We start from the raw sequence: 20,051 nt of genomic DNA on the forward strand, positions 1-20,051 counted from the left end.
CCTTCTTTAATTTACGATTTGTCAGATCTTTTTCCTCTTTCCATTTTCAGTAATTGGTCTCCAGGTACTTTTGTTTCTCAGTCTCGTCACTCATCAGGTCGTTCATGATCTCAGCTCCAGTCATGTTATCACCTCTGTCACTCGTAAGTACCATACATACTTTTTGTATTTTCCCCTGCTTAGCTTGTCAGTTTTGCCATTGATCTGCTGTCAGTCATCCTTCTCCTTGTTGGGTGTCTTTATTTCTTTTGAGGAATTACAGGAACTTTAGTTTCTCCAGAAGTTCAGATTGTGTCCTTATGTGCCCTTTCTTACGTTTGCAGTTGGCTCCACCTTTAAAAACCCACCGTGACAGACTTTGAGTGCTCAACTAGACCAGACTATAAAAGTACCGTATTTTCTGCACTATAAGGCGCACCTAAAAGCCTTTAATTTTCTCAAAAACCGGCAGTGCGCCTTATATATGATCATTACGGTAATTTCTGTTACAGTAGTCAGGGGGATTGTGGGTACTGTAGTTAGTGTTGCCGAAGTAACAGCGCTAAAAACGTCAGGAATCATCAGACGTTCAAGACAAAAGCAGCGACGCTGACTCACATAATGGCGACTTTGACGAGACGGAGCAAAGCTGGTTTTTATTTTGTTAATAAAGTTTGACATACGATACTTTTCTTCTTGTTTTTTTTTTTTGCATTTGCTGTAGGATTTTGTAGCATATTCTGTAGCACAGCTCCATCAGGTAGATACGTAACTCAACCCCAGCCACTATAGTACGGTATTTTACCATATATTTAGTGCGCCTTATAATGCGATGCGCCTTATATATGGAAACCGTTTTAAAATACGTCATTCATTGAAGGTGCGTCTTATAATGCGGTGCGCCTTATATTGCGGAAAATACGGTATTGTAGAAATTCCCTAAATGGTTTTGAACGGTTTGCATGTGAGAGTTGGACTTCGTCAGGGCTCTCCATTGTCACTGATTCTGTTCATCAATTTTATAGGTGGACTGCTCTCTAGGGAACCAGACGTTGCTTCAGGTGGAGGAGTTTAAGTATCTCGGGGTGTCGTTCATGAGCGAGGGAAGAATGGATTGGGAGATTGACGGGTGGATCGGTGCAGCATCTGTAGTAATGTGGACTCCGTCCCTGCAGTCTGTGGTCTGTTATGGTCTCAAGCTGTGGGTAGTGAGAAGTAGCTGAGATGAGTTTCCTGGATGGGTGGATGGATGGATGGATGTTAGCTCAAACTTTTAAGTACACATCATTGAAAATCTGTGAGGGGAAAAAAAAATCAAGTGTATTTTGATAAACTGTCCCTAAACACATTTCTTTTGTTTGTTTCCTGTGACTAATCAATTTTTTTTATTTTTGTTTTTCCTGAAAATTGCAAAAAGGCATACATTTTCATTCCCAGTTGCCTTATTACATAATCTTTTTAGGCATTGCTTCAACAGAGAGCGAAAAGCCCCTGATATCCATTAATTATGCTGATTTTACAGGGTTCCTGAGCTTAAAAATACTCATGAATATTTCATAAGTCCCAGCTTTCACGACTGTGACACATGACTTGTGTCACTAATAAAATTTGTTTATGCCTTTAAAAAAAATAAGACAGTGTTCACACGAGTGTACGACCGGATACGGAACAGGAAAGGTTTATTGAGGCGTAATTGAGTTAATAAAGAAGAAAAATGATGTGGAAAAAAAGGTAGGAAGAAGTTATGAGGAGTACGCTCGACCTCGGCTAGGCAAACATTTGTTGAGTGATGAGGCGTGGTGGTGGAATATTAACCTAATCAAATAAAACTGTGCAAAGCAACCAGGAGTGGGGTTTAAATGCAGAGCGCTGATGTGAGGGTGAGGAGCAGGTGAACTCGGGTGACGGATGCTTCGCCCAGACACCTTAACGACAACACAAGAAAGCTTTCCATCCTTTTAGACTGTTTATTTCTTTATTTAGAATCAGTTATCTGGTTTGTAAGATACAGGCTCGTTCGACACGGAGTATTCCAGTAGGGGTACAGATTTATGTTACACGTGGCTCTGTCATCTACGTAAACTCTCAAACTGATGTTATAGAAGTGGAGATGTTAAATCAGCATCAGATCTTCCTCTATTCTCCTTGCAACAGTAGCATCCAGGACAGGAGCACATGACCATCCTCTACACACGTCTAACGAACACCCGACCAGTCAACAGGAAGTCCAAGAGTCGCATCCTCAGGGAACACTTTTCCAGTCATTCAAATTCCCCTGGAGCGCTTGAATATTCGTCCATGCATACATAAGTTCATTAGATATGATAAAAATATAGCTTTTGGAATAAATACATCATATATTGTTTAGACTCTGACAATACTTGTTATATACTTTTTCCACAATAGGCTACTATATGTACATGTATTTGGCTGGATTTATAGAAACAGATAAAATACAGATTTCTTTTTTGAATTTTCTTTTTTTTTAAATGTTTTCAAACCTCAGATGAAACAGATTTGATCTGTTCACAAACGGGTCACTCTGGATGAAACCTCATTTTTCATGAAGACCTTAAGTTTAGGCACGGAAGACCAGATAAACCGGGCGCTCGTCTCGGCGCAGACCTGACCGACCTCCGGCCGCCGGACACGTGGGAGCACCTAATACTGATCACATGTGCAGAGGAGTTAAACGGGTTGCAGTATTAGTCTTGAAGAGAAAACGGTGCCACTCTAACTAAACTAAACTAAACTAAAATGCCACCGTCATGTAAACGCTGAGTGTATGAAACTCCAGACTTTAGGCCTCTCGTCACGGTCGGTCGATAAAACGAATCAAAAGGTTGGGGACAAATTACTAAAGAACCTAGATGTCCTTTTTTTTTCTCTGAGGCTTGATTGTTTAACCACAGATTTGGCAGTTATTTACTTAAAATCCTTTAAAGTTTAACTTTAGAGGGGTTGAGTGTCAAACAGTTGACTGCACCGCTGTTATTTCTCCCAATCTTGACCAAGAAGAGAGCGACATGAAATACATGACTGTGTTCCTGTGTTGTTGTTTTATACACAAATGTTTGGCATCTGTTGTGATCGTTCAGGGAGGAAGGTTGACTTGTAAACATTTCACCAGAGGACTGCGGCACAGCACTTTAGGATCGCGATAAAACAACAGACTCGACTTCCTCGGAGGGAAACATCACCTGTGGAACGGAGGACAGCTGTTTGATTAAGGCTACAGAGCTACGCAACACGCTTGTTTCTCATTGATAAGGTAGCATTTCATTGATATTGCCTCTCAATAATAACACTAATAGTAATAAAAAAAAGCAAAACGTCCACTCTTGTTAGCACATTTGAAATACGAACACCTGGAGGTCAGAACAGGGCGGACGAGTCTTGGCGAAGTCTTGCGAGTGTTAGTCCCGTGATCCATGCCGCGTTAGTTTAAACCTGCTACATTTTTCTCTTGGAATGTGTCACCGCCAGTCTGACATTCATTGTGCATTTTTTTCCCCTCCTTTTTTGTTTGTATCAGTTGCATACATGACTTGAGTTGAAACGAGCAAGCGAACAAGGCATACATTACATCTCAGTACAAGGTCAGAGAGAGAGAGAGAGAGAGCGATGGAGAGAAACCATGACAACACAGTATTACAACATACTGTGGTGTAGTATTGTACATATTCAGCCAGTAGAGGGGGGTAACTGTTGGCATGCAGCTCATTCTGCTCAGACATTTCTTCAGCCAAATTATATTGCTTTTATAAAAATTATTCACTTCCTGTCCAATAGAATATATATATATATCCTTCCTTTCTATAATTGATGTAAAATTAACACTTTGTTAGTTATAGTTTCTTCTGGACACCAGTATAATAGATGAATATTCACAAAAAAAATAAAATAAAATGTCGTAGAAAATACAGTCTCTGCTTGTGTGATTGTAATCTGTTAGAATAACATTCTTCGTATACGATGATCTCGACAATGGCTGATGTTTAAGCTTGGAAAGAAACTCGTCAGTGTCGGAAGAAAATAGATCATGAATATCTAGTAACATGTATTTAAAAGGTAGATCATGTGCTTTGCTTTAAGGATTAGTCGATGAAAGAAGCAGCGGCTCAGAGGATGCCCACTCCTCGTCTCGCTTCACATTCTCAACCTGCTTCCGACTCGACCCGCTGTCAGTCATCCTCGTCGTTATGGCAACGTCTCAGCGTAGCATCTTTCCCATCCCCTCTGACGGTTAGAGCAACCGGTTGGAGCTCACCCACAAACACCCAGGGGGCACGTTGGCGGAGACTTGAGGGAAAAACCTCCAGTTCAAAGAGGTTTAAATAACGTTTTTGTGAAGTGTCGTGTTTTTTTGTGTGTTTTTTTTTAATCCTCTCCTCTGTGTCGATGAAGGGTGGAGGCGTTGCTGAGCTGCTCAGAGGAGGTCTGTGGCAGACTTGGGCTCAGAGGCGTGGGCCTTCAGGAGGTCAACGATGTCCCGGTGGGCGGCAGCTTCTGCCACCGACAGAGCTGTCTGTCCATTCTGGGGAGGAAAAAACAAGATTTTAAAAATCAAACGCCGCAGTAATGGCTGCGATCCTCACAGTGGCAGTGTTGTAACGGTTTTAATGCGCCAGAAGCTTTCAGCCCTCACATCTATGTGAGAAGAGCTGGGTTAAGTTATTGCAAAATAAGGATTATTCACTACTGGAGCATTAAACTCTTAACATTTACAGAAACGTGTTACAGAAACGTATTACAGAAATTATTTCAATCTAATAATATTCTAAATCCATTTTGCAGAAACATCTCTATCAATTCCTGACCTCAATAAGGCATTAGGACCAATATTTTAGAGTTTTTATTGATCAAATCATGTTGTTGACAAGGCCGTGCCCACTCAGATATGTGCACTTGTCAAGTGGAGCGTTTAGTTAGATAATAATGTATGAAAAGCTTTTTTTTGATTCCCCGGAAAGAAGATTTCAATACATTAGAGTCCTATATGTCACAGGAAAATAACCCAGATGTAATTTTGAAGTGTTGTTTCTATCTGTCTCTTTCCAGCGCCGAGGGTCACGTGTTTGACACCAAGACATCAGTCAACCATTATCAAGCTGTGAATTTTTCCTCCTGACACCTCCTGTTGGGATATTTGTGACTTCTTGTAGTCAAAACAGAGAGAAACCACCTTTCTAACGGGAAAATACAGATATTTACTCAACTTAGTATCCTCCTGAACTGTGGCGCGAGACACTTACAAAGCACATGAGCTGCATCGTGCAGGTGTTTTGCAAGATGAGTCATTTAAGAGGAGCTGATATGATAATTGTCTGCGTGGGCATCTTGCATCAAATGGGAGAATCAACAACACAATAAGGCCGTTATTATTGTGGGCTGAACAATCAACCCTCTCTGTGTGGGTCAATGTTAATGTACCGAGCACCTGTGACCGGATGTTCCAGTATCTAGAGACCAACTTTAGTGTGCGAGTCAGGCATTATTAAGTCTTCTGATCACTAATTTAATTCAAGGAGCAAATGAAAAGACAGCTGCTGCATGTATAAATAAGCTGTGCTGGTAAACAGGTGGATTAATCAAAATTTGTTCAGATTGGAAGATGAGGACAACAGACTTAAACTTGATTTCAAACATACTTTTGCAAGGCTAAACATAAAACAAATGTACTTCTGTTACAGGTGTAAAATTATGGCATGGAAAAGCAAGGAACTCAAAAGTTGCACAAGTTTGTATCAGCTTAAGAACATGTTTAAAAAAAGAAAAGATAAGTGCCTGCAAAAAAGAAGAAGGAGAAAGAGAAAAAAATAGATAGAAGAGTGGTATTTTGGTTTGTTTTCTTGTTATAAATATGTGTATAGATAGATTGGTGTTCAGTAAGTCAACGTAATTGTATTAACAGAGGGGGGCAGGTATCATAGGTTTTCTTCTTCCTGCTCCTTTTCTTTCATGGTGATAATGTGTACTTCTTGGAATTTTGTACAACATTATTAAGAAGATATACCATGAATGGAATAAATGAAATGAAATGAAATTAAAAAGGTAATGGTTACATCTAACTCTACATGACACACCATTTTTAAACTATTTGGAGTTCTTTTATTTTACAAAGAAAAAGATCATTAAAATCTACAGGAAAATCTACCCCAAAGTCAGACTGAGCAGTTCTTAGAGAGGCTGCATCAAGGCCAGGAGCTACATCTGAGATCATACGGTTGATGGTAAAATTAGAAAAGGCCTGAAAATGCTTCAGCTCTTTGGAGAGGGTTTCAAGAGAAAGCACTTTCTCTAAAGTGAACATGACAGAACGACTCTGTTTGCACAGTTTTCCATGGACCAGTGTTGTCATAATGAGGCTAAAATTCCCTCGTGATAAAAATTCATCACAAACACATGAGCAAATCTACAACAAGGATAGATGGAAACGTATTAAGGTGTAGTGATGGCTGCAGACTTCATCCTGACGTAAAGATGTGACAGTAAAACAGCCGTGCATCGCTGAAGGCCAACAAACAATATAGTTGTTATATCACTTAATGTGTCAGTTGTTATTGTTAAAGGTGATTCAGCAACTGAACCATGACGGGTACCGAACTATTCAAGTGCTGCTTCTGCTTTTAAGTTTTGTTTTTGCTAAATAAATGCAATATTACTTGTGTCGCTCTTCATTCTGAGTTTGTGTTTACCTCATTTTAAGATCCGGTAAAGTGCAGCTAACTGTTTTAATGTTGTAATATCCAACACACTTGCAATAACATCCTGTGCAAACTGGTAAACTCAAAGTGGGGCGCTGATCGTTCAACCACCCGTACGGTGCAACTGCCCTGTACTTCTCCACAGCTGAGTATCCTCAAGCTGGAGCTGCACCCGCCACACCAAACTGGTGGAACAGCCCTCAACGACACCTGCCGCATCATCACAGGATGCCTAAGGACGACGCCGGGCCCGTGCCTCATCATCGGCTTGCCCGATTCATCATCGCACTAGCCGAGCGAAGAGCACAGGATTCGATGCCAGGCACCCCCTGCATGGACGCACAGCACCCCCACCCCGACTGAAATCCAGAGCCAGTATCCTAGTACAGACAGTCCCACCTCTCCAGACCAAACCAAAGAAACAGCAAGGACCAACATCTGGAACGATGAATGGAACCATTTTTGATGTATAACTCACTCATAGTTCCATACATGATTTATTGTGTGGAGGTATGGGGTAGCACCTATAAAACAAATACAAACCCTATTTTCCTGTTACAGAAAAGAGCTTTAAGGATAATTAATAGATCTGACTATTATAAACCAACAAATAATCTCTTTATTAAATATAATACTTTAAAATTCCATGATATAGTAGAGCAGAAAACTGTTTTATTTGCCTTTAAAGCCCAGCAGAAACTGCTTCCAAACTGCATTCAGGATTCGTTCCAAATAAAAGAAACCCGCTATGACCTGAGGGGGAAACTCACGTTTGAGCAAGAACTAATATTAAAAAGAGATGAACATCAATTAAGGCTAGAGAAATTTGGAATACAGTAGTTGTAATAACAACCTAAAAATGTGTAGTTCTATCTTCAAGTTTAAGGAAATGTTTAAAGAAAATATTGTAAATAAATATAAAACACTATAATTATAAAGTATACTATCAAAAACATTCTAGAATGTGAAACGTCAATTTTATATTTTGTCTTACTTATTTTTGTCTTTTTATGTATTGTTTGTTTCCACGGAGTAAAGCTAATGTCTCATATTTAAGCTGATCATAAGAAAAAAAGGGTAGGCACTATAAGCTACGGCTTCAGCCTACACCTTTTCGGCAAAGGAAATGTTTTTTTTTTTTACCTTTTCATCTTGTTTTGTAAAAAAGTGTGTACAAGCCGAAATAAAGATTCATAACATAACATAACCAGCTCCACACACGAGCCCATGACTGGACGGAGAGAGGAATCAGGCCTCGCCAGCGGCCACGACCTCCCATAGCCAACCTGGAAGGCCCTCAACTAAAACAGACTACGAGTGGAGCAGGGGAGGTGCAAAGCACTCGTTAATGGAGCTAGAGAAGACACATGCAGCTGTGCAGCAGCACAGACAATGTCCCACCTACTGGACTGTGACGACGCCCCCCAGTGCAGCCCCCCAGGAACAGCTGTGACCCGCGCCAGATACTGGCAGAACCACATCTGAGATTGCAACGGACTCGAAGAAGAAGAAGCTAAAACTTCACAACTGAGATAAAGTTTACTTTCTTTTTCTGATATGTAAAAAATAAAACCTTGTTTTCCCTCTAAATGCTGTAGTCAGTTTACAGTTGAGGTTGCAGGAAAACTTTAGCCAAAGAAACATTGGTGATGCAATGATAAAGACGGGAAAAGAAATTATGCAAAAGTTCAAATTTATGTGCAGCTGCAAGCAAAAATAGCTTAAGGCATGCAGAAGTAATCTTTTTACCCCCTAAATCATCTTGCAGCAGTCTTGTTAACAACATAATTTAGCATTTAAACGTTAGTGTTCACCTTATCTGTGAGGGCGATATCGCAGCGGCCCGTCTCCAGCAGCAGAGAGGCGATGTGCGTGTGTCCGTGCTCGCTGGCGATCATCAGGGCCGTGGAGCCCTCGCGGTCCTGGGCGTTCACGTCCGCGCCGCAGCTCAGGAGCAGCTTCACCATGGCAACGCGGCCATGGCTCACTGCGAGCATGAGCGCAGTCTGACCCGCCTGGAGAGGAGTCGGAGGGAGAGGGAGAGAAAAAAGAATAGCAGATGAGAATCAGAATTAATGAGAGCAGATATGAGCGGAGGATGCAGATGACGAGTGACTCGATGTGAAGGATGGCGGGGGAGAGAGGGAGAGGACGGAGGAGTAACAGTGACAAAGTACCGAGACGCTTGGAAGCTTATGAATACTTATAACAGAACATTCTATATTTGTTTATTTTTGCTTAAATTTTTACTTGACTTTGAGCCAAGGTTACTGGAATAACAATCTCGAGTCCAGTCAAAAAGTTGGGATCTTTTAAGTTCCAGTATTTGTTGAACTCCTCATGTAAGATTAACTAACCCGCCAGACCATAATGGTGTTAATCTTCGTTCTTTCAGCCATTCACATCGATTTTGGTCAGTATTTATTAACTTTAACCAAGAGTTGCTCCAAAGATATCCATGATCCATTGGGGGCCTTGAGGGCTAAGAGGTCAGCCTTTGTGTAGCTTTCCCAGTCTGATGAGCAGAAAACACCAGTCTCAAATATCAACTTCAAATCATAGAAGTTTACATGTATAATTGCACTATTTTCCTCAGTTTTTTTATTACCAAAAATAATATTTAAAACACAGTAATCAGCTTCTCTTTATCTACTTTTTGGATGTAAGTATCATTTTCTATTGAATCGATACACAAACTTTTATTTTGGGAGTTAAAATGTGCTGAATTTAATTTGTCTGGAAATGTTGCACATATATCAGAGATTCAACCATAATTTATATGTATTTTTTAAGATCTATTTATTTCCATTTTTATAAACTCCATATTCTCTGAGGCCGAAAAAACTGCTAGTTCTGATATTATTCTAGCAAAGTGACCCACTTGCACATTAAACTAATAATTAATTTCCCTTTGGGGATTAATTAAGTATTCTTTATTAAACTGAATAAAAATATTTCCCAACAGCCACAGAGTTCTATTAAAGATGTATTTAATTCTGAAATGAAATCTGTGTACTGACCCCCCTCGGAGAGCGTAATATGAAGTCAGCCTGAGACTGTACCTGTAAGTGAAAGGCGTGTGTTACCTGTCTGGAGCGGGCGTTGACGTCCCCCAGCTTCAGCAGCTGCTGCACCACCTCCAGGTCATCGGTGCTGTCAGCGGCCGTCAGCGCAGCCAGCATCACGGGGGTGTACCCCGCCTTATTCACATTGTCTGTTTCACATAAACCTAGACACATGCACCAAGGGGGGAATTAGCAACAGAGGTGTCAAGTAACAAAGTACAAATATTTGTTACCTTACTTAAGTAGAAATTTTGGTTATCTATACTTCACTGGAGTAATTATTTTTCAGACGACTTTTTACTTTTACTCCTTACATTTTCACGCAATTATCTGTACTTTTTACTCCTTACATTTTAAAAACAGCCTCGTTACTCTATTTCATTTCGGCCTTTAAAAAAAAACTATCCAGTTAAATTGCTCCATCCGGATAGAGTGAATTTGGTTGTGGTTGTTTCAGATGTTCTTGTCCAGTTTGGTTCTTACATCCCTCAGATTCCTGCAACTAAACTTGGATGTACATTCCAATAAAGGTTAGGATAAATGATAACATGCCTCTAAAGTTTGACTTTTTGCACCATTGCAATACTTACAGGCAACTCTCTGAAACACATGTTAATGTTCAATAGTACACATATATGGTTCTTTAATATATTTGCATTATACTAAGATGCATTCATTTTCAATGGCTTTTGTCCCTAATGGCTTTTTTCCCCCTTACATTACTTTTACTTTCATACTTTAAGTAGTTTTGAAACCTATACTTTTACTTGAGTAAAAAACTTGAGTTGATACTTCAACTTCTACAGGAGTATTTTTAAACTCTAGTATCTATACTTCTACCTGAGTAATGAATGTGAATACTTTTGACACCTCTGATTAGCAAATGCCCCGCCCCTGCGGCCGTCTCTCGTGAGTTCTGCGTGAGTGTTTGCGTGGCTGCATCTCACCGGTATCTAGCAGCAGTTTGACCACGGGGAAGTTGGAATGGGACACGCTGTAATGGAGAGCCATGTTCCCGTTCCCGTCCGTCAAGTTCACAACGTACGGCAGGAGAGTGGGGGTGGTCATTCCCACGCGCCGCAGGTATAACGTGACCGTGTCTGCCTGCGAGTCCTTCTGGCTGGAGACCTTGAACCACTCCTGGTAGAGCACCACCAACACCTGACGCTGCAGAGAGGACGGAGGACCAACTCTGTAAACACCTTTTCTTTTCTTTTTATAGCTCAGTTTGTATTTTCTTCTGCCTGGAGGAGCCAAATGACCTTATAATATAAAAACTAGTTTTCATATTTATTTTAAGAAGGGTCAAGTTTAAAATCTTACTGCTGGTCTACAAAGCACTGAATGGTCTTGGACCAAAATACATGCTTGATCTGTTAGTTCCTATGAAGCTCCCAGACCCCTGAGGTTCATCTGGATCTGGTTTGTTGTGGTTCCCAAGAACAAGAACCAAGCAAGGTGAGGCAGCGTTCAGTTATTCTGCTCCTCACCGGTGGAACAAACTTCCTGTAGACCTGAGGTCTGCTCCAACTGTAGATCCTTTAAATCAGGGCTAAAAACTACTGTTTACTGAAACATACTCTTAAATTAAATACTTACCTGCTGCACTCTACCGCCCTTACTTTTTAATAACTTGAGCTTTTTATTATTTTACCTCTTTTCTTATCATTTTATTTGTTATTTACTGTTTAATTGTGTCTTGCCGCTTTTAATGTTGATGTAAAGCACTTTGAATTACCTTGTGTTGAATTGTGCTATACGAATAAACTTGCCTTGCCTTGCCTAAGATCTGAAGTCAAATCTAAATGGAGCAGGGACAGTAAAAAACCCAGTCAGCACAGATTTGTTAAAATAAAGACAAAAATAATTACCATTTCTTTGTCTGGAGATGAAACCTCCTCCATGCGGTCCTTCACGTAAAGACAAGCATCTATGAATGCTTTGTCAACTTTCTCCCTAAAAACCAAAAACAGGTGACACAGTGAGGAAGGGGTAACTTTCACTCATCCTTTTTTCCCCCAATTTTTAACATTAAAAACTGCTGAAAACAGAGCGGCTCGGAACGGATACTCTGATTCTTGTCTTAACTCAATCTGAGCTGAAAACAAGAAAGTAAAAAATGCCGCACAGGCGCCCACAGCTCAGAGGCAGCACGGCGGCCTGACGCTCCAATGGCCCATGTAAACCTCTACGGTAACAGTTTGCACTGATTCACAGCCCAATAATATCCCAGGAGTGCTTAACCTGATCATTAATCATGCAAACTGTGTATCTCAGGCTAAGTAGTGCACAATCTGCTGCCTGCGTCCTGCAGCTGCAACACACGGACACGTGCACACACAGCAATGATTGGACAGGTGCTGAATGATGGGATAATAAGTCCTGCCGTCTCCCAGCGCCGCATCTGCTCTCTGGCCCCGTGGCCCTCAGCCCTGCCCGCATACCTGAGACAGATAAGCGATCAGTCAGCGGCGGCGAGGACAACGCTGCCGGTTGTTTGCTTTCATCTCAGACTGGTAGCACTTCATGGAGTGAAGAGAGTCTGTCCACTCTAGTGACTCTTGTGGGAGTATGTGATTGTGAAGTTTACACTTACGCTAACTGTATTTGGAGAAAAAAGTGTGCATTTATACATGTAATGCAAAGGCTTAGGGTGTGTTAGAGCACAAGAGTGAATGCATAGAGAACATGAAGATGTTTGCGTGGCTTATTATCTAGATCAGGGGTCGGCAACCCAAAATGTTGAAAGAGCCATATTGGAACAAAAACACAAAAAACAAATGTCTGGAGCCGCAAAAAATGAAGAGTCTTGTATTAGAATGAAGGCAAATGGCGAAAGGCGAAATGTTGAGAAAAAAGTCGAAATGTTGAGGAAAAAGCCGAAATGTCGAGAAAAAAGTCGAAATATCGAGATTAATGTTGAAGTACAATCTCGAGAAAAAAGTCGAAATGTTGAGAAAAAAGTTGAAATGTCGAGAAAAAAATCGAAATGTTGAGAAAAAAGTCAAAATGTCGAGAAAAAAGTCAAAATTTTGAGAAAAAAGTCGAAATGTCGAGATTAATGTTGAAGTACAATGTCGAGAAAAATGTCAAAATGTCGAGAAAAAAGTCGAAATGTCAAAAAAAAGAAGAAAAAAAGGAAAAGAAATTTCGAACACTTTTGAAAAAGCTCCAGGGAGCCACTAGGGCGGCGCTAAAGAGCCGCATGCGGCTCTAGCGCTGCGGGTTGCTGACCCCTGATCTAGATGATGCATCCTGGTGCCACCTAATGCTCAGAAACCACAGTATCTACTGCAAACATCCTGATGCTGGACATCAAGCCAAAACACGAGCCATCTGATGCGTCTGCTCAACTCAAAACAGAACAAAAAAAGACCTACACAATATTAAAAAGGTGGATTTAAGGTGGTGACGGATCTCCTTCAGCACTTGTTTTCATACTGCGCACACCAGATCCAGCGTGCTAAATTAAACTTTCAGCCCTGCCTGTCAGTCATCACCCGCTGTGATGTGTTTTCCAAGTGCAATTAATTTCATTTATGGTCTTGAAAATGATGTTTTTTATATGTGTATTACTGTATTAGAGTGGAAGTACAAAAGAACTGCAGTTCATCTAGAAGCGGGACGGAGAGAGTTGCAGGATTTGATCTCATTTCTGCAGCTGCTGTGTGCTCATGAGCAGCGGTGGAAGTGTTTTAAGTCCAAAGACGTCATGCTTCTCACTGCAAACCATCTCATGTTTAAACATGTGTTTTGATTTTTACGAGCAATAGTTAATATCAATAATTTAGGCTCATCAGCTTGTTTTGCATCGGAGGGGACCTTGATGTTTTCATCAAGTCACTCATAAATAAAAAAGGTGTCGCAAGTCTAAGCGCTACTGGAACGGGCTGCAAATATAACACTGTCAACATAAATGTGTACAAATACATTAATGTCACAGATGCATTTGGAGAACATATATCATCAGTTACAAACTATTCAGAATAATACAACGGAGCTGCAGCCAGCGCTCGTCTGTCTCACCCCTCAGCCTGCTCCTCCAGGAGCTCCTGTCCACCTTCTGGATCCAGCAGACCCATCTCAGCCGCCTTCTCTTCACCCTCAGCGCCTCCTTTCTCAGCTGAGATCTCTGCATCTGCTCCTTGGATCTCTGCTGCCTCCTCAGGCTCCTTGTCCTTTTCCTTTTCCTTCTCCGCCTCCGGCTCTGAGCTGTCCTCCCCCTCCAGCTCCACTTTTGACTTCTCATCTCCACTGGACTCCTCACTGGACGTGGTCTCATAGCTAAAAAACACACACATCGGAGGATATTTCTACAATTGTTTGGTCCGGACGTGAAAGCTCCTTATCCTTAAGTTTTTCCAGACTGGATCTTCAATAACCCACGAGTTTAACCTGAAAAGTGAGGAAACGCACCAGTATTTGTCTTTCATGGGACACGTTTCCAGAGGTGTCAAGTAACAAAGTACAAATACTTCGTTACCATACTTAAGTAGAAATTTTGGTTATTTATACTTCACTGGAGTAATTATTTTTACTCCTTACATTTTCACGCAATTATCTGTACTTTTTACTCCTTACATTTTAAAGACAGCCTCGTTACTCTATTTCATTTCGGCCTTTAAAAAAAAACTATCCAGTTAAATTGCTCCATCCGGATAGAGTGAATTTGGTTGTGGTTGTGGCTCAGATGTTCTTGTCCAGTTTTGTTCTTATATCAGATTCCTGCAACTAAACTTGGATGTACATTCCAATAAACATTAGGATAAATGATAACATGTCTCTGAAGTTTGACTTTTTGCACCATTACAATACTTATAGGCAACTAGTCATCATATCTTTTGCTCTCTGAAACACATGTTAATGCTCAATAGTACACATACAGTATATGGTTCTTTAATATATTTGCATTATACTAAGATGAATTCATTTTCAATGGCTTTTGTCCTTAATGGCTTTTTTCCACCTTACATTACTTTTACTTTTATACTTTAAGTAGTTTTGAAACCAGTACTTTTATACTTTTACTTGAGTAAAAGACTTGAGTTGATACTTCAACTTCTACAGGAGTATTTTTAAACTCTAGTATCTATACTTCTACCTGAGTAATGAATGTGAATACTTTTGACATCTCTGCACGTTTCTTCCCTGCAGGTGAGCTTGTGTGATCATTTTACAGAAGCAGCCACATCACTGGAGGTCAGCTTCACAGGGCCACATATCCACTAAAGCATCATGCTTCTTTAAATATGGTATGAAAAGGATGCTTGTGTAGTGTTACCTCGGCCCCCGGCATCCTAAAACATCCCTTAAATAATTAACCATGTACGTATAAATCAATAGGTTTGTTTGCACACTTAAATATGGATCCTAAGATAAACTCTGCCTGGTTCACTCAGGAAACAGGGTTCATAGATCTAAAGCTAAAGAGGTGTGTGTGTGTGTGTGTGTGTGTGTGTGTGTGTGTGTGTGTGTGTGTGTGTGTGTGTGTGTGTGTGTGTGTGTGTGTGTGTGTGTGTGTGTGTGTGTGTGTGTGTGTGTGTGTGTGTGTGTGTGTGTGTGTGTGTGTGTGATCACTGGGGTGCATCAGGTACTCTGAATGCAACTGATTCATACTTATTTGCAGACACACACACACACACACACACACACACACACACACACACACACACACACACACACACACACACACACACACACGTACATACACCACATCACAAGAGGCGTTCAGGGGCCACAGCATTCCCTGGATTCCAGAGGAGCTCAAGGGAGAGCAAAGATAGGTTAGACCTAAAGAGAAAAAAAATACAGCAGCCCACTTCCTGGTGTGGGCACAAGCCTTAAGACGAGTTTATCTCTTTATGAACATGATCAGGCCGATTGTGTTTTTGAACTCGGCTGTGGAACACAGGATAAATATTTGGAGTTAAAAATGTCTTCAAAGCTTTTAAAACATATTAGAGTACGCATATAAGGAGTGGATCCCTGGAATAATACACACACACACACACACACACACACACACACACACACACACACACACACACACACACACACACACATACACACATACACATACAACATACACACACACTGCAGAATAGGACACACGGCTGCAGAGCCGTGTGTTTGTAGGTCATTTTGAATCAAGCACAAAGAAGTGGAGCTTCGACAAAACTGAAACAAACACTGTAAAAGGTGAATAAAACAAAGCGCGGGAATGCAGGAGCAAGAACTCAGGAATGAAGTTAAATCACTCGTAGCAACCTAACAAGCAAGTACATGTTTGTATTATAAACCCACCTTTGTATTATAAACCCACTTTATACATTTATTTTTATGTATGTGGTTAATTATTTAAGGATTTGTTTTCAGATATCAGGGCAAAAGTAGCACAAGACAAGCATCTTAGTCATGCCACATTTACCTTTTAGTGGTTACTTCACCTGGATTAAAGCTGATTTAGCTGATAGAAGTGGACAAAAAAGTTGTATTTTTCTGCATCTCACTAAATTATGAAATCATTAATTGCTGAAACTTTTTTCAATCTTTGGCTCATGAAGTAAAAGTCTATTTAATTTTCATGTACTGTACATCTATCTGATGGCGCATGTTCATGCAGAGGACGGTGGACACACAGGGTAAAAGTTTGGTGCAACATTAACATGCTTCTCTTTCGTTTTGGGAACATATGTTGCGGTATCAGAGGGGCTTCAAACACAAAAAAGAGAGCATGTAATACTAATTGTAAAAGTTGAATTCTACCATATTGGTAAAAAATTGGGTGTTTATTAGGAATGGGCGATATTTTACCGTTCACGATAAACCGTCAAAACAATTCCCCACGGTAAGAATTTGTCATCTCGCGTTTTTGTGTAAAGCTGATTTATGGTTCTGCGTTAAATCCACGCACAACATACGTGTGCAGGAAGGAAGGAAGAAAGGAAGGAAGGAAGGAAGGAAGGAAGGAAGGAAGGAAGGAAGGAAGGAAGGAAGGAAGGAAGGAAGGAAGGAAGGAAGGAAGGAAGGAAATGAGCCAGAAAGAAAGAAAGAAAGAAAGAGCCAGAAAGAAAGAAAGAAAGAAAGAAAGAAAGAAAGAGCCAGAAAGAAAGAAAGAAAGAAAGAAAGAAAGAAAGAAAGAAAGAAAGAAAGAAAGAAAGAAAGAAAGAAAGAAAGAAAGAAAGAAAGAAAGAAAGAAAGAAAGAAAGAAAGAAAGAAAGAAATATATTTTTTATTGTTATCGGGATAAATGCCAGAAATTATCGTGATTAATTTTTTTGTCCATACCGCCCATCCCTAGTGTTTATTTCCTTTGGGTGTTTGTTTGTCTTTTAATCAAACATTTTCTATTGATTGTCTCTATTATGAGGGATGATGTTTCTCCTTAGCGTCCCAGAGTGTCATCAAATGTCTACTGGTCAAAGTTACAGTGTGAAAAACTTTATGTCTCTACCATTAAACTGTTGATATGTGCTTCACCTTCCCCAGGAAACATGCAGTTGTGTTCTTCTATCAACTCCAAACCCCCTGATGGTTCATCCTGGTGTATGCACAACTACTTGACACGTATATATCTGCCGCAGCCGACCTGAACGTATAAATCACACGAGAGTTGCTGATTAAAAAAGGTCTTACCCTCCATTCACTCCAACAAACTTCAGGTTCTTCTTGGCCCCCTTGTTCCCCTGCTTGTCAGCAACGCCGTTTTTCTTCATAATGGATTTGAGACCTGGAGAAGAGGAAGGAGAAAAAGAAGGAGAGAAAGAGAGAGAGAGAGAGATGACAAGCAAGGAAGTGAGAAAACAGGAAAAGGATGCAAGTGCTGCTATATCAACTGCCTCAATGATTTATAGTGACCCTGAGGTGGAAACTGCATCTGTTTGTACTTGTGTCTTCTTTTAATCTAGTTATTTCTGTTTTGTTGTTGTATTTTACGGATTAAAGCCACTGCAACAATTAGCGGTGAAACCCATAGAAAAGCTCGAATGACCATCCACAGATGCTGAATGGGGCCACTGTCGTGTATTCTGATATTAGAGCCTCTTACAAAAGAAAATGTCGCATAAGCTGCAAAACTGGAAAGGCAAAGGCAAAACTCTCATCAATAACCTTCAAGCAAACACACAAGTGAAACTAATGTGAGGGAACAATGTCGCAAAAGAAAATCATTATGTAAAGAGGATCAGACATTCCTTGTATGATGACAAATATACAAAATTGATATTACGACATCTTAATGAAATCATGCTGTTGAATAAGATCCATTAATTTCAGCTGTACAAGTGTTCCCCAGTGCAGTACACGGTGAGAACATTTAAACACCTCACTGTCAATGTCAAGGTTGCACATTGTCAGGCCCACTTATGTATGTAACTGGCCGATAATTGATTCTGCATGGACTTTTTTTTTTTTGCTGACTCCTCTTGGCTTTAAGCCCAGTAAGGTTGTCTTAGTCGTGCCTGACTGCAGACATAGTGCAGAGGATCTATAATGTTTTATGCAAGTGCAGGGAAATGGCCTCGCTCCAAAAACCACCAGCGAAGAAGATCCAAGCGACCACCATGAAGGATAATGTGTTTAGATTGAGTATCTCTTCGGAGACGGCAGCAAAGAGGGGGGAAGTTTAGTACATATCAGGCATTTTAATACATCCTCTTGTATTAGAAATAAAAAAAAGTTTGAGGTTTGATCTTGATCTCCTCTCAGTGTCTCAAATACTTTAATATGATCTGGCTCATTTTTTGCAAATCTTCAGCTCCTGAATTCAGTGTCTGGTGCGTATAAGGAATGAAAGTGGTGAGTGCAACACCGCCGGCCTCCGTGTCAGGATATAATAGGCTGAACACCAGTTAAAGCTAGGGATTTCATTTGTCTAAGATGTGGAAGGCATCATGTGAGAGCTACTGAGAAGCCATAAATCCAGGCGTAGACCTTCCACTCCTGTACACAGCACTCCAAGCACTGGACTGATGCGTGATAGCTAAGTGATTCTGAACCCCAGCTTCTGTGAAACATCATGTGTTTGATGTGAAGTGCATGTAACAAGCATATGTTATGTATGATTTGAATGTGCCTTTATGTTTAACAAAAAGGAAGCCAAAACGTGTGCAATAATAAACATACCCCACACCCCATAATACTCCCATAGGAACCAAAGCCAAGGACTGCCAGTCGTCAGCCCTTGATGTATTAATGATCAGCAAGGACGTCTGGAGCGTTCAGATGTATGTTAAACCAAAGCTAAGAAGGAAAGACATCAGCAATGATCTTAGAGGAAATTGTTGCTGTTGGACTGGAAAAGGCTTTAAAACTATTTTAATTTGGAGTTCAGTGTTCTAGACCAGGGGTCAGCAACCCGCGGCTCCAGAGCGGGTTGTGTTGTGTGTGGCTCTTTAGCACCGCCCTAGTGGCTCCTGGAGCTTTTTCAGTTTTTTTTTTCTTTTTTTCTCTCTTTTTTTCCCCTTTTTTCTCTTTTTTTTCTTCTTTTTTTCCTTTTTTTTTTCTTTTTTTCTTTTTTTTTTCTCTTTTTTTCCTTTCCTTTTTAATCTCGACATTTCAAATTTTTTCACGAAATTCTGACTATTTCCTCGACATTTCGACTTTCTCTAAATTTTGACTTTATTCTCGACATTTTGACTTTTTTCTAGAAAATGTCAACTTTTTTCTCGACATTTCAACTTTTTTCTCGACATTTCGACTTTTTTTTTTTTACATTTCGCCTTTCGCCATTTGCCTTAATTCTAAGGCTTAAACATACAAGGCTTTCAATTTTTTTTTTTGCGGCTCCAGACATATTTGTTTGCTGTGTTTTTGGTCCAATACGGCTCTTTCAACATTTTGGGTTGCCGACCCCTGTTCTAGACTGAGAAGGATGTTTCATAACTAAAAAGCCTTCGAAACGGTTGCTGATCTTCCCACGGGAAAGGCTCCCAGGAAACTTAGCCCGGGGACAGATAAAACCCAAGAACTACATCTTAGTAGGCCAAACAGGTCCCACAGAGCATTTACGTCCATGACAGCACAAGAAGACTGAACTAATATGGTCTGTTTGAAAGGGTTGAAAGGAGAAAGCCTCCTCTGTCTCAAAAGAACATTGATGCACAACTCAGGTTTGCCAAACTGCACCTGAACAAACCACAAGACTAATGGGTTGAAGCCCTGTGGACATATGAGACCATACTAGAGTTATTTAGGCTTAATGCCGACCTCCAAGTTGATTGAAAGCCAAATGCAGAGGTTCAGTGGTAACGATTTACACCCAGCATCAAACACGGGAGTGGCGGGGTGATGATTTGGGGTT

At 40.5% G+C, this 20,051-nt stretch overlaps 1 protein-coding gene across 3 annotated transcripts in view; it reads right to left on the reverse strand.

The window, feature by feature from the left end:
* Nucleotides 1-2,454: 2,454 nt before the first annotated feature.
* kank4 (KN motif and ankyrin repeat domains 4) overlaps nt 2,455-20,051 on the reverse strand; it is a 100,278-nt gene continuing 82,681 nt past the window's right edge. For all 3 annotated transcript variants that reach the window (XM_061738707.1, XM_061738705.1, XM_061738706.1), the window contains exons 4-10: nt 17,387-17,480; nt 13,778-14,035; nt 11,623-11,707; nt 10,699-10,918; nt 9,773-9,915; nt 8,501-8,701; nt 2,455-4,516 (exon numbers count right to left, since the gene is read on the reverse strand). In XM_061738707.1, coding sequence (XP_061594691.1) covers nt 4,409-4,516; nt 8,501-8,701; nt 9,773-9,915; nt 10,699-10,918; nt 11,623-11,707; nt 13,778-14,035; nt 17,387-17,480 — 1,109 coding nt within the window. In that variant the 3' untranslated portion in view covers nt 2,455-4,408. The remainder of the gene's footprint in view (nt 4,517-8,500; nt 8,702-9,772; nt 9,916-10,698; nt 10,919-11,622; nt 11,708-13,777; nt 14,036-17,386; nt 17,481-20,051) is intronic.

This window comes from Cololabis saira, chromosome 13, assembly GCF_033807715.1.
Source record: "Cololabis saira isolate AMF1-May2022 chromosome 13, fColSai1.1, whole genome shotgun sequence".
In the NCBI taxonomy this organism is placed as follows: Eukaryota; Metazoa; Chordata; class Actinopteri; order Beloniformes; family Belonidae; genus Cololabis; species Cololabis saira.